Below are 14483 nucleotides of genomic sequence, written 5' to 3' on the forward strand. Positions count from 1 at the left end.
CATAACAATGGAAGCAATCACAGTGAGAGTGAGGGTTTGGAACATTATTCTGATAAAGTGCTGTTGATTGGGCCTCTGTTTTGGATTTGTTGATCAGGGAGCCCACAAGCAGAAAAAACACACACACACACACACACACACACACAATAAAAACTACATTTACTAAAGCGTCTTTGTGTACATTACTAAAATGAGCCCTGAAAGATAACATTGGGAGGCCAGAATCATTTTGGAAAATGGTCTCAGTTTCAGGCCTGAAAAAGAGTATTATATGTAACATTTCTTACATTATAAGAAATACTAAACCATAATAATGAGCCTTTAAAATATAAATTAAACGCTCAAGCGCACGCATAAAGCTTGCTGCAGCGCACCGGCAAAAGTAATGATTATGAATGTGTTGGGAAAAACAAAAGAGAGGAGGACTGTCTGGACATTTTGTTAATTTATTAATAAACTAGTTATTTGTTGGTCAGTGTTGGCTGCAAAGATGAAGTTGATGACGCCAATTCGTCATCTACCCAGTATAACAGATGTGCCTATAGAGAGAAATGCAGGTCAAGTTAAACTTACCGCAGTAAGTGCGGTACTAATTCAGCTTCCGTACTCCGCACAAACACTTGGATATGTGCCTATTAATAGCACACATTTATCTAGGTTAACATTGATGTTAAAGCAAGCGGCCATGTAAACTGACTAACGTAGGCTACTACTTATGATATGATAATCATTACGAATGATAAGCCATGTTTGAGGTCGATGAATTATAGGCGAACGTTAGGATGTCTTGCCTGACATAATTACCACATGGACCAACTGTATTAACGATATGTCCATCATGGACTGTGACTTCGCAATTCATCCTTCGCAGCGAGTTTGACAGACGATCTGACAAATCATAATCGGCCATCTGCCGAATCTGCTATTTTGTCTGACAAAGCAGTCAGGAGAGTTAGTAGATTAACGTCGGTGGATTTGAACTTGAAAAATAGTGTGTACTGGCGTCTTTCCGCGGTTGAAACAACATTCCTTCTGATGTTCATTCATGTTAATTTGATGCTATAAATTAACTTGAAGGAAGAGATGATCGGTTCACGAGCAGCTTCAACTGAGGTGATGCAGTGATACATTAAAGAGCCACAAAACGGTATTTATTGTTTAAATTACTTAAAAAAATGACCTAATTTGAAAGTTCAGACTTTGTTTCATATCAAACGTAACCTGCTATGTCCTGTCTGTCGACGCATTGTCAGTGTCCTCTTTTCTCCGCAATGTATTTTTCATTGCGTGAGAACATGATGTGTGGCGTGAGAGCAGAATGGCTTGTCGGACATAGCAACAGTAACTAAAGGGGGCGGGTCTTTGCGAGCGGTTTCTTTTCACAACTGACTAATTAACATTTGGTCGACTAAGCCTCGTCTTGTCGACTAATGTTTAGTTGACTATTTGGCGGCAGCCTTGTTTATTAAAAAAAAACTGTTAAAACTCGATTGACTCATTTGAGTTCAAGAGTTCCCAGAAGTTCCTGCACAACATTTTACATTACATTTTTGTTGTAAAATACATGTTATTGTATTAAATACTGCTGTTTATCACTGTTTATCAGCGTTTACAATTTAAAAAAAATATTTTTCCATTACTAGTCCTTTGAGATTGCTGGATTTTTTATGATTTTTTAGAGACTGTAGCCTTAGATTGAATGCATTGCTTTCACTTAAACTGCTACTTTATTCATCAGAGTCTGCGTGCCAATGAAATATTTTATTAAATATTTTAGAGCCGAGCAAAAATAAAAGGACATATATTCACTATAAAAATGATTTCAATATCTTTTCATCCATGGAAATGAATAAAAATAATGGCTCATTTATGAATCAGACACCATTAGCGAAGGAGCTAACCAATGATCATGCAGTGGTATATTGTGACACTACCCTGCATATATTTTAGGTTTTTAAAGGTTGTACAAAATGGAATGATTTTAATGCTGAGAGCTGTTAGAAATGGATGTTTTGAATAACTGTTTGGAGTTAAAGGTTAGCGAGTTGTCCCTGATGTTCCCTTGCCCTCTCCTCGGCCCTGCAGCCACTGACCTGCTGAGCAGTGATCTGTGAATTTGCCTCTCTTCGCTGTCATACGTGCAACTATTCACAACCCCCAAGGCCAGAGTACATGCGGCCATATGGACAGTGACATGACTATCACTTTACCCTTCAAAAATCTGTAAGATGCTTAGTTAAAATTAAGATATTTAAGTATATACCACAAGACAAATTATCACAAAAATAATATCTTACACAAAAGTGTGAATTCAGTTTTTATATGTAAGAATATGTCAAATAGCTTGATCAGAAGTTTTACATGTACAGTGAGGAAAATAAGTATTTGAACACCCTGCTATTTTGCAAGTTCTCCCACTTGGAAATCATGGAGGGGTCTGAAATTGTCATCGTAGGTGCATGTCCACTGTGAGAGACATAATCTAAAAAAAAAAAATCCAGAAATCACAATGTATGATTTTTTAACTATTTATTTGTATGATACAGCTGTATGATAAAGCGGTAGCATTTTTTCCCTCTACGTCTTCCTCTAAACTCTCCTTTACCCTGTCAAAATCAGGCTTTTTTTAGATTCTGAGAGAGGACCGGTCTATTCCATGAAGACAGAGGTCAAAGTGCACCCCAATGTTGAATGCATTACTCTCACTTAAACCGCTACTTTGTTCTTCCAAATAGTCTGCGTGCTCCGAGAGATACTGAACTGAGCTTTAACCCTGAGCCCCTGATATTTGCTCAGAACATAAATACACCACTTATAACTGGAAGACAGGCAATTAGGCAGCGTCTGCCTTTTCAAAATGAAAAGCAAACTCGATTTACAGAGAAAATAGTTCTGTAAACTGCACAAACCAATGCTAACAAAAGGTCAAAATTAGCATTCCGCATTAGAGAGAACAGAGCGAAAAATGAATAAGAAATGTCGAGACTTCGCTGTTCATATGTGCGCTTCTGAATATTTATGACACTTAAAACACATCCAATTAACTATTTAAATGATTAATATTCATGCAGTCATAAATATGCATACTCTCATTGTTGTGCTCTATAGGTAGTGTGGAGAGTCGCAGACGTTGGTTCAGTCATAATGACACTTGAAAGAAAGGGTTTTTGTTTGGCGTCTGGTGAAAGCTGAAGTTCTTCGATAAGCTCGTCCCCATTACTGATGAGATAATGAAACTCTTAAAGGTTTCCAACACGCATAACCCAGTGTAAGTCTATCTCTGTCTGCGATTAAGATCCAATTTAGACAACGGCAATAGGCCACAAACATATACGTGCAAATGGCAGTCAAAGATGGGAGAAACAAACGATTAAAAGGAAAAACAAACACAAAGAATATAATACGCAAGAAGAAAGTGGCCTCACATTAAGTTCCCAGATAACAAATTTATGTCCTAAAATTTTACAAGTATTTCCTTTTGGTTGTAAGAATATTCAAATGTCTATTTAAAAAAAGAAAGTGACTATAATGCTATTTAAAGGTTAGTATAACATTCCTGACAACATTCTTTGCATTAACAACTTAGTAAGAACGTTGATTTGTAATGTTCTTCATGTTGCTGAAACTATTAATTGTTTAAAAGCCAACAATATTATCACATTCTACTCAAAATACTAGTAGTATTCATACGTGCAAATGTCACTGACAGAATGTTTTTTTTTTGTTTTGTTTTTTGCATGTTCCTATCAGATTTATTATAGTTAAATGAAAGTAAAACAACATTTTTACTTTTTAAAAAGAATAATAATATTAATTGAAATAATTTTATTTCAGCTAGTTGCCAAGGGAACATTTCTCATTTTAATTTTTTTAACATGATGTACTAAAATAACTAAAACTAAAACTGAAATAAAAATGATTAAGAAACTATACAGATATATTTTAAAAACATATAAATTGACAAAACACAACAAAATTACTAAAACTTTAATTAAAAATTAAAACAGAAAATATATAAAAAATAAAACTAATCCAAAAATATGTATAAAAAACTATAATAGTATCTCAATTGTACTAACACTGGTTCCTATACTTTTGATAGGGTTTTTTTGGTGGGGTTGCCTTATGGCCCAAGTAAAAAAAAAAAAAAAAAAAAAAGATAATCTACCAGGTGAAAATCCATTTTCAAGAACGTGCCAATTCAAAAAGACGTTTAATACTTAGGGTTTCTTAATATTATTTTAACGTAATGTTAACGTTCTGCATAACATTCCCTAATGAAAAGTTTCCAAGGAGCCAAACATTCCCTAATGAAAAGTAAACAGTTAACGGGTACATTTAAAGCAAGAATGTTTAGTCAAGCTTTAACCGAGAATCTAGGCTTGCTCTGCAATACATCTGCTGTAGTGAGCCAATACTCTTGTGTGGTCAGATCCAACTCAACAGATCCATTCAGGTGGAACAGTGGAGCTCTGTTCCTGTCCTCCCCAAGACTGAGCACATCAGTGAGTATACAGCACACCCCCATCTGCCTCTTAATCACAATGCCATGAAAACACTTTGTGACCACTGTGGTGGAAAAAGGTTGTTGGTGTAGTCACAATAATCATTTTTTGTCACACTTGTGCTATTCAACCACGCACTGAGCAATGAACTCAAGTGTGCAATTGAAATCTGAAAGCCCTTTTGAGAACAGCTTATTTTTCCCTCAGTGTTTATAATGCAGTGTAAGGTTACTTAAATGTTTCAGTCGATCATTTTAAAAGCCTTTGGGTGAAGGTGAACACGAAAGAACACGTCAGTCACTTACATCTGGTAACGACTCCCTCCAGTCGGATGATGTTGGGATGGTCGAACTGTCCCATGATGCTGGCCTCACTCAGGAAGTCCCGCCTCTGCTTTTCGGAGTATCCTGCCTTCAGACTTTTGATGGCCACGTAGATTTCTCTCTTGCTGGGGAGCTTCAGACGGCCACTGCAAACCTCACCAAACTCACCTAGGGAGCGACACAGCTTTCATCAGTGTCAGACTATGACATAGCCTAGAAATCTAGACGCACCCTAGCGGCAGCAAAATGTATTTTGCTTCCAGGGTAGTCTAGCAACTCTCCATTGACATTCGAGCTGCAAAAACCTAAATTGGGTCAGGCCAATCACGTTGTGTATAGAGTAGGCGGGGCGGGCTTAACATAATGACGACAGAGTTGCGACGGTTCCTGCTACTTGAAAACAAAGAATGGCTGCTGCTGGAGAACAGTCTTTCGAATCGGCTTTGGCCGCGACTCTGGAGAAAAGAGCAAAGAACGGCACTTAAGTCATTCTTAAAAAAAGGAAGATGTATTCGTAGTTTTGCCGGCCAGATATGGCAAAAGTTGAATCTATCAACTAGCTCCGTTGTTGGGAAAACGCTCTGGTTGGTTGAAGCGCTGTCCTACTGCGTGCAGAGGGAATCTGAAAGACAGCCGTTTATCCCGCCCCTCGGATTGAGCCGTGCCAATGGTGAGTTGCCAGGCTAACTATGACAGGTTTTTGAAGGAAATATGCATAAATAATATCCATTTGACTGACTTTGGACACTGATTTTACAACTGCGACTTTAAGATTATATTACATCATTTAAAAGTGGTCATGAACTGGCTTTTTAAATTTTTTTATATTGATGTCTGAGGTCAACTTATGACGTTCGCTTGGTTTTTACATTCAAAAACATCAAAATGAAAAAGTAATAGGCTATTTTCTACCCTGGTTTTGAGCCTAGCTCCTGAAACGCTCGGTTTTTATGGGCGTGCCACATTGAAGACTTGGAAGTAAACACCCACTGCTATGATTGGATAACAGTTTTGCATATTATAATGAGTTTCATGTAATGTGCGAATCGGTGGGCGGGGCTAAACAGGCAGTGTTGAAGTAGGCGTTGATCTTCTTCTGCGGAGGCGGTGTTTGATACCCTTTGATGTCATAGATCCCCACTTTGAAAAACCTGTCGTTCGCTGTGCCTGGTGTCAATAACAGCTTTTATTGGACTAACAAGGTCGTTTTCAGTTCTGAAACTTACAGGATATTCTTATAGTATGATGACCTCTTATATGTCAAAAGCTCAAGGAAAATTTGATTTCTCAGTTCACCACATTTAAGGATGTTTAGTTATTTTTTACTGAGAAGCAAGGCAAAACACTTTATTATTATTAATTTATTTTATTTTATTTCAGCAGACTACATAGCAGCTTACAAAATAGAAATAAATTAACATAAAATATTGAATTGGATCTATGTATCAATCAGTCTCTATCAATCCATCCATCCATCCATCCATCCATCCATCCATCCATCCATCCATCTAATGTCTGTCTGTCCTTCTATCTATCTGTCTGTCATTCTATCCATCACTGCAGAATTTCATTACTGACCAACCAGAATCAAGTTTTCCAGAAAGCTGTGCAGAGTGACAACATTTCTAAATGGTATCGTTTAATTCAGATCTCCTAAAGCCCTAAAGAACTCTGATGAACACTATTGCAGCCAGATGGAGAGAAAGAGGAAATGAGACAGAGAAAGAATGAAAGAAGCACTAAGTACAAACATTTTTTGAAAATGGAGAAGCAGACATTCACTCACAGAGAAACCAAACGCTGAGGAAAATGAGATTTCAAAGCTAAGTTCAGACGCAGAGATATGTGGTATTAATAGGTCAGTGTTTCAAACAGCAGCTTTATGTGGGAGGATTACAGTTGGCAGACGTTGTATAATTAGGGCTCAAATACAAATCTCTATTCTTTGACATATATTATCAAAGAACTGCAACTTACGCCCTGAAAACATTCAGAAAAAGGTTTTATGAAGTGAACAAACCCTAGTGTGCAAGTAGCGACATTTGTATAATGTATATTTGTGATTCAAAGTGATTTTATTTCTACAATTTGGTCTACAGAAGAGTCAGACTCTCACCTGCACCTATAACTCTCTCTATACGTATATTAGAGGCATCGATTTCCTTGGCAAAATCTCGGACGGCTTGATTTGGGTCCTCATAAGTGTGGGGGTGAATGTACGTCCTGCTTCCTGGCAGTTTCACTGCAATAAAAAGAAGAAGAAAAAAAGATCACATGTTTTCACACAGGGATTTTGAGTCCAAGTGAAAACCAAGACACAACTGGACCATAAACCCAACCGGTCTCCTAAAACTTTTGGAAAAGATAAACTCCACAGTAAGGTTGAGCATGAGAGTTTTTGATTTATATCCCACTCTCATAGCTGGAAGAGAGACCTTTTACATTTATGTTACCTCTAAAAACAACCATTTGTTTTGACAATCCATTATGTATGAGTGTTGTGTGTGTTTGTGTGCGAGCTATTTTGGCCACCGTACCTCTCCCGTTCTGAAACTGCATTTTTTCTTCATCTGGATCTTGCTTCGCTTTGATGTAGCCACAATGTCTGAAACGCATAAAAAAGATAAAAACATCACATATAAAAAGGTGTATTTTATAAACCAGCCATAAAATTGCCATTCAGGACTCGAGAGTGAGGAAAAGATTACGATTATTTCCATGCTGCTGAAGGAGATGAAGTTTCCATCATATAATAGACTCAGCTGTAACATTAATCACTGTTTTCCAGTCTGTATATACTTAAAAGTCACCATGAAAAACATAATTGAAGATTCTTATATTTTTACAGAATGTTGCATTCAGATCTGCTTCCATTTAGTTAGTTACGCCCAACTTCCTACGATCCAATCAATTCCCGAAGGACGAAATCAAACCAGCCCTACATTTGCTGTTTCAATCGGATATACATCATAATAGGGAAGAAAAGACTATCAAAACTTCCCTTTCATGCTGACTTTAATTGAGTCTGAATGTGTTTGAATGAGTATGCCACCTAAAACATGGATACAACTGTTAACATTTGAGTTTGAATAAGTGTATGCCCTGATAAAAGTTTGTCTTTGCATATATATGTGTGTGTGTTGAGCACACTAGCACATCTGTGAGTAGTCTCCGAGGGCACGTTGGAATGTCTAAAAATACCCACTGGTGTTCTGGGTCTCCGTGGGTATGATTCTGAAACCGTCTGCCTTCGCCTGCAGCAATATAGTGCAACATACCCAGTATAAAAGCTCCTGGAACATTTTAAACATCGCAGTCATTTGTCAACTAATTGCAGTTGCAGTTTACGCAAAAAAAGTTTCCTGAAGTGCGTTTCCTGAAGGCACATGGTAATGAAATTATAATAGCAGTTTCACATTTTTTAAGTGAACAAGTTTGCCTTTTTATACAGTCCTTGCGTAAGATAATCATAAACGTGTTTGACTCGGTGTCTGTGATGGAAGCTTGAATATGAGACTAAACACAAGCTCAAAATTCCCTTGTGAAATCAGGAGGTTTATATTTAATATAGAACAAAAATAAAGGGGAGGTCGAGTTGTTACAGGATTGATGTAGTAAATAAATAAATAAAAATAAGGTGCCAGTAATTAAAATAATAAAATAAAATAACAAAATAAACATTCAACGTGAAGTTGAATAATTAATACATTTAATTAAAAAAGTTTTTAAAAATCATTCAACATAGCATGATTTTTATATATGGTTCCTTCCTATGGTTCCTATATAAATCCTTCAGCTTTCAATTAGTTAGGAGAAATTCTTTGAAAATTGCTGCTGAAAGGTGTTACCATTGCCAAATGAACTGACTTGCCTTTGAGTGTGTCTAGAAAGCCATTTATTTTCCTCCGTACCTTACAGCAGGTCATGAGGATGCTTGACTGAAGATCTTCTTGAACCGAATCAGCCTCCGCATCTTCCCACATGTAACTGCCTAATCTTTTAAAACAGCATTACGCTTTAATGAGAGAAGCTATGAGGGAATTACATCTCCTTTCTTCAGGTTCTCTTCTCCCCTGTTCCTGAGCCTAAACTCCCCTCGGTAATTTGTCTCGAAGTAAGAATCACTCATGACAGCTAATCTGAGAAGAAAATGTAGAACTCTCTCATTACAATCAAGGACTAGTACATTTTAAAATCATATTTTGATTATAATTGGTTTGGGGCAAGTTCCAAGGCTCCCGTAATAAGCGTGCTCTCCGTTCGGCACGGCGAGGGAGCGGCCGAGCCTGTGATAAGAGTCGGCAGAAGGGAGACAGATGAGCTGGAGGCTTCTGGCTTTTAATTTGGCAGTAATGATGAGGAGAAGGGCCGCCCATGCCAGGGTCACAGGAGCCCAGCCATGGCCAGTTGGCAGGCTGAAGCTGAGTTTGAATGATTCTGTCTTTGGCAAGCACACCTCACTCACACACACACATACATACGTGTGTATACACCACATAGTGGAGTCGATTCCCAGTGTTCATCATGCTCCATCACTTCTGTTTGATGCTGATTTTATTTGGCTGAATCAAACACAAGCTTGTCATCATGTAAACGCCACTAATTGGCTGGACGGATGGATCCCCCTGTGCATGTGTGTGTGTGTGTGTGTGTGTGTGTGCGTGTCTGTGTGACTGTGGAAACCTCGACTCATCTTGTCATTGATGTCAAGGAGAACGAAGAATAAAAAAAGGAGACGAATGTGCCAAAAAAACAAGAACGGTAGGTTAAGGTCATCAAAACTAGAAAACACGCCATTCATTAAGATCGTAACTTTCTCTTGTTGTTTTATGAATGCAATCTGACAAATGTGATAATATCAGCAAATATAACAGCTGTTTATTATGATGGCACTCAGCTATGCTGTCAGGAAAATGACAAGTGCACACCAAAATACTGTGTGTGTGTGTGTATGTGTGTGTGTGTTTTGCATTCATTTGTTCGTTTTGTCAGGCTGATTATAATCCAATACCATCATCCATTTACAGAGATGTTTAAAAGTACAACAGTTACATCTGCACCACTCTAACATCTTACTTTCTGTTATTTTGTCATGTCATTTTATAGTTTGTCATGAGTTAGATAGATAGATAGATAGATAGATAGATAGATAGATAGATAGATAGATAGAACAATTATAGAGAGACAGACATTGGATGGATAGCTAGCTGGATGGATGGATGGATGGATGGATGGATTAGATGAAAATGTGCAGATTCTATGCTGCATACGTCAATAGGAAACATACATTTCCATTACATGGTGTGTATGCGGATATTGAGGAGCACAAATCTTCTAAATCTGTTCTCACTGTACGTCTGTATGGCTGACAGGCCTCTCAGGAATCTAATGAGAAAAAGAGCATCTTGTATTGACAAAACGTCTCTCCTTGACGAACAAAGCAGTGAGCATCATCCTGATGAACGACTCCAATCTTCCAGTGTTCCTCCAATAAATGAGCGAGTGCTGCTTGCTTTTGTTCAGCATGGTCTCTGCTCTCTCAGTACGACCTGAACACCATGAGGACAAATCACTTTGTGTTGCCTAATGCACTCTCGCTCTCTTTCTCCAGAACATTCTGCCCCACAGAGGAGACAGATATGAGATGTTCGGTTTGCCTGGGACTGCTATTGTACTCTGCTGACGGGAGGGGAAAAAAGCTGTTCTCGCTCTATGTGAAGGTCTAGCATATTTCAGGTTCATATTTCCTTATTCTCTGAGTCGCGCACTCAATTTACATATCAATTTACCTTCCTGGTCTAATAATGCTGTCACATGAGCACCGTTTTTCACGACGGCTGTCCTGCAGACCATACCATTGCTTCTATAAAGAATAGTTCACCTAAATATGCTAATTCTGTCATCATTTATTCTCCCTAATGTAATTCCAAACCAGTATGACTTTCTTTCTTCCATGAGGCACAAAAAAAAGATTTTTTTAGATAATATTCCAGCCACTCTTTTGCAAAAATACACCACATAAATAATAAAATCGGCCCATTCAAATCACTCTCCTGAAGCTATTCAATAGCTTTGTGTGATGAACATATCAAAATGATATTGTCAAAATCTGGACATCCAACCAAGCTCTCATTGACATGTTCATGAGAGTTCATATTAGAAGTAAGAATATCAGAATAATGAATGAATCATCACTTTTCCAGAGGTGTAAAAGAGTCCCTGAAAACCATACTTGAGTAAAAGTACAGATACCTTGCAGCGAAAATAACTCCATTACAAGGTACCAATTCCGATATGATTTGAGTAAAAGTCTTAGAGTATTTGATTTTAACAGTCCTTAAGCATTTTACTCATTCTGAATGTAGGGTCAAATATGCAGTCCTCAACACCTAAGAGCCATACCAGCGAAAATAAGAAATATTTTCTAAAATCAAAATAAAACTGCACACCACAAAATTGCAATAAACTAAGGAAGACACAAGAGCCTCAGTCAAGCTCAAGTGCATAAGTGAACCCATATCCTTCAAAATGGTCTTGTCAATATAGCGGATAAATAAAATAATGTTAAGTAAAATTAAATAATCAAAGTCTACTTGCACTGGATGTTCTGGTTTGGGTCTCATCACCGGCTGCAGTCATCATGACTTAATCTCCTAAATCAAACACCTGCGATTCAGCAACTACCTACTAATGCACTTACATTCACGTAAAGTAGCCTTGTTGACAAGTTTGGGTGAGTAAAGGCAAAATGCATAAGATATAGTACCGTCAATGCCATTAGATGGCAATATAACTTCTTTATAGCAGAAACAAGTTAAAGTTAGATGGCGTGCAAAATACTCAGTAAAACTACAAAGTAGCCAAAAAGATACTCAAGTACTTTAGTAACTAATTACATTAACTAAAATACTTTACACCACTGATCTTTTCAATTATTTGATTGATTCAGTTCACATAACTGTCTAACTGATTTTTTCACTTATCTTTCTTGTTTTTGTTTTGTTTTTTAAACAAAGCTATTGCATGGCTTCACAAGATTTGGAATGTGGAATGCCAAGTCGTACGGACCACTTTTAAGTTTGTTTGTTTGTTTTTTCATTAACTGCACCCAATCCTCCTTCCTTTTCACTATATGGAAAACAATTTTTTAAAGTTAACCTTTTTTCTATAGCTTTTTGATGGTCTCTTATACAGATTCAGATTTTCAACAGCTTTATTGGCATAGTAAAGACCAAAGCACAGTTCCAATAAATATATATTTTTATATATATATAAAAAAAAAAAAAAATTGAGACAATTTTTTTTATAATGTTATATATATATATATACACACATTAAAAAAAATGCTTTTCTTTTGAACCCACTATTTAGCAAACAATCCTGGAAAAAATTTTTTATCACGTTTTCCACAAAAATATTGAACTGTTTTAACACTGATAGTAATAAGAAATATTTATTGTGTAGAAAATCAACGGTTTCACTTTATTTTGATGGTCCCTTTAACACATTCTGTTGTCTAGAATTAACATTGCACCTACATGTCTACTAACTCTCAGAGTATTAGTAGAGTATTAGTAGACTGGTAGGGTTAGGGTTAGAATAAGTTGACATGTAGTTGCAAAGTTACTTATAGTCAGTAGAGTGTCTGTTGGAGGACCATCACAATAAAGAGTTATCAGATATTATGCAAACAGTACACTAATACTCTAGTGAGAGTTAGTCAGAGATGGGAATAACGGCGTTATAAATAAACGGCGTTACTAACGGCGTTATTTTTTTCAGTAACGAGTAATCAAACTAATTACTGCTTCCTCCATTACAACGCCGTTACCGTTACTGTCAATAAAAATGCGGCGTTACTATAATTGATCTCACTGAAGCGGTTTTCATCCGAGTAGGCTCTCTCTCAGCCATATAAGCTGCAAAGTTTTTTCTCTGGTGTGTGTGTGTTTACGAGGCGCCGGACTGGACAAAAGCGAGGCGAATGCCGCGAGCGCGCTCGACAGTGCGCGAGAGAGAACGAGTGTGTCCGAGAACGCGCTCGACAGTGAGCGAGAGAGAACGAGTGTGTCCGAGAACGCGCTCGAAAGTGCGCGACAGACAGAGACCGAGCATAAATAGCCTACTTTATTTATAAATAAATTACACATTTCAGCATTAGAATAATATCTGTAGCATATCGGTATCATATCATATGCAATGTTTTAATTAGTTTATATAACATAAACTCCAAAATAACCTGCAGGGAACGTTCAAACATATTTGTTTGACGGTTGTGAACACGTGCGGCAAACATGACTAGAATTTGGCTAAAATAAATAACCTCTGATGATGACATTCTCTGTAGGTTATAAAAATAAACCCCCAAAAGATTATATTGTATTATTATTATTTATGTTGATACATTGTTCAGTATTAATATTTAATTTAATAGTTGTCTCTCACATCACGTCCCACAGCAACATTAAAATAGTGTAGATTAGTGTACAATGTTTTATAATAATAAGATGTTCTATTTAGTGTCCATTTCATTCATTTAACATTTCATATTGGGGGTATCTTTCTTATAAGTAATTTTCTAAATTTCTTACATTTAAACTTTTTTATTTTATTTTTTTTAAGTAATGCAATAGTTACTTTCCCTGGTAATTAGTTACTTTTGTAATGATGTAATTCAGTTACTAACGCAGTTACTTTTTGTGAGAAGTAACTAGTAACTATAACTAATTACTTTTTAAGTAACTTACCCAACACTGGAGTTAGTTGACATGTAGTTGCAAAGTTACTTATAGCCAACAGAATGTTGAAAAGGGACCATCAAAATAAAGTGTTACCAAATCAACATATTATAATGATTTCTGAAGGATTATGTGACTAAGGAATGAAGTAATGGCTGCTGAAATTCAGCTTTGCCATCATAGGAAAAAAATATAAAAAATTAAAACAGAGCTGTAAAATTATTGTGCATTGTAATAATATTTCACATTATTACTGCATTTCTGATTAAATAAATGTAGCCTTGGAAACGAGAAACTTCTTTAAAAAGTCTGAAGTCTGGCATTTGAAAAAAAATATATAAAAAATTCAGTAAAATAAAGTATTAATACAAATGTAAGGAGGAATAAAACAGCTTGTTATGGTTTGTTTGACATTTTATGCATGTTCCACAACATTTCAGTTATTCTTCTCTCTTATCTGACCTTTTCACTTTTTAGAACTTCCATCGCCATCGTTTCTCCTTTCCTTTTATCTCTCGCTATACTTTCACATCTACGTCTTGACACTCTTTGAGGGCTCGAGTCGGAGCAGTGGCTGACGATTGTGCTGACAGTGTGCTTTCTGCTCGGAGCGCTCTGCTGAGCTGCAGCATACTAACGCTATTGAAATGAGAGTTGGGGAGAAAGTGATCCACTGTAACAGGAACCCTAGAGCTGTAGAGCCCATTCCCATCAGCCCCTGCCCTGAGCGGCGAGCTGACTAAGGCACTTTTTGATTCCCCCACCTCTGCGAGGTGCCTGGTGTGAAAAACGTCTCTCTCCAAAACAGAATCTCTTCAGGATCAAGAACGCCGGCCAGACAAAGACAGCGGCGTGATCAAACGCAAGGAAACTTTCTCCTCGGCGTCACCTCGGGTGGATGGGTTTTTACACCGAGA

General features: G+C 37.1%; 1 protein-coding gene across 2 annotated transcripts in view; it reads right to left on the reverse strand.

Moving 5' to 3' along the window:
• epha4b (eph receptor A4b) overlaps nt 1-14483 on the reverse strand; it is a 127216-nt gene that overhangs the window by 22311 nt on the left and 90422 nt on the right. For both annotated transcript variants that reach the window (XM_084119060.1, XM_084119059.1), the window contains 3 exons: nt 7366-7433; nt 6945-7070; nt 4811-4996 (listed from right to left, as the gene is read on the reverse strand). In XM_084119060.1, coding sequence (XP_083975186.1) covers nt 4811-4996; nt 6945-7070; nt 7366-7433 — 380 coding nt within the window. The remainder of the gene's footprint in view (nt 1-4810; nt 4997-6944; nt 7071-7365; nt 7434-14483) is intronic.

The sequence above is a fragment of the Abramis brama genome (assembly GCF_963993115.1).
Source record: "Abramis brama genome assembly, chromosome: 7".
Lineage (NCBI taxonomy): Eukaryota > Metazoa > Chordata > Actinopteri > Cypriniformes > Leuciscidae > Abramis > Abramis brama.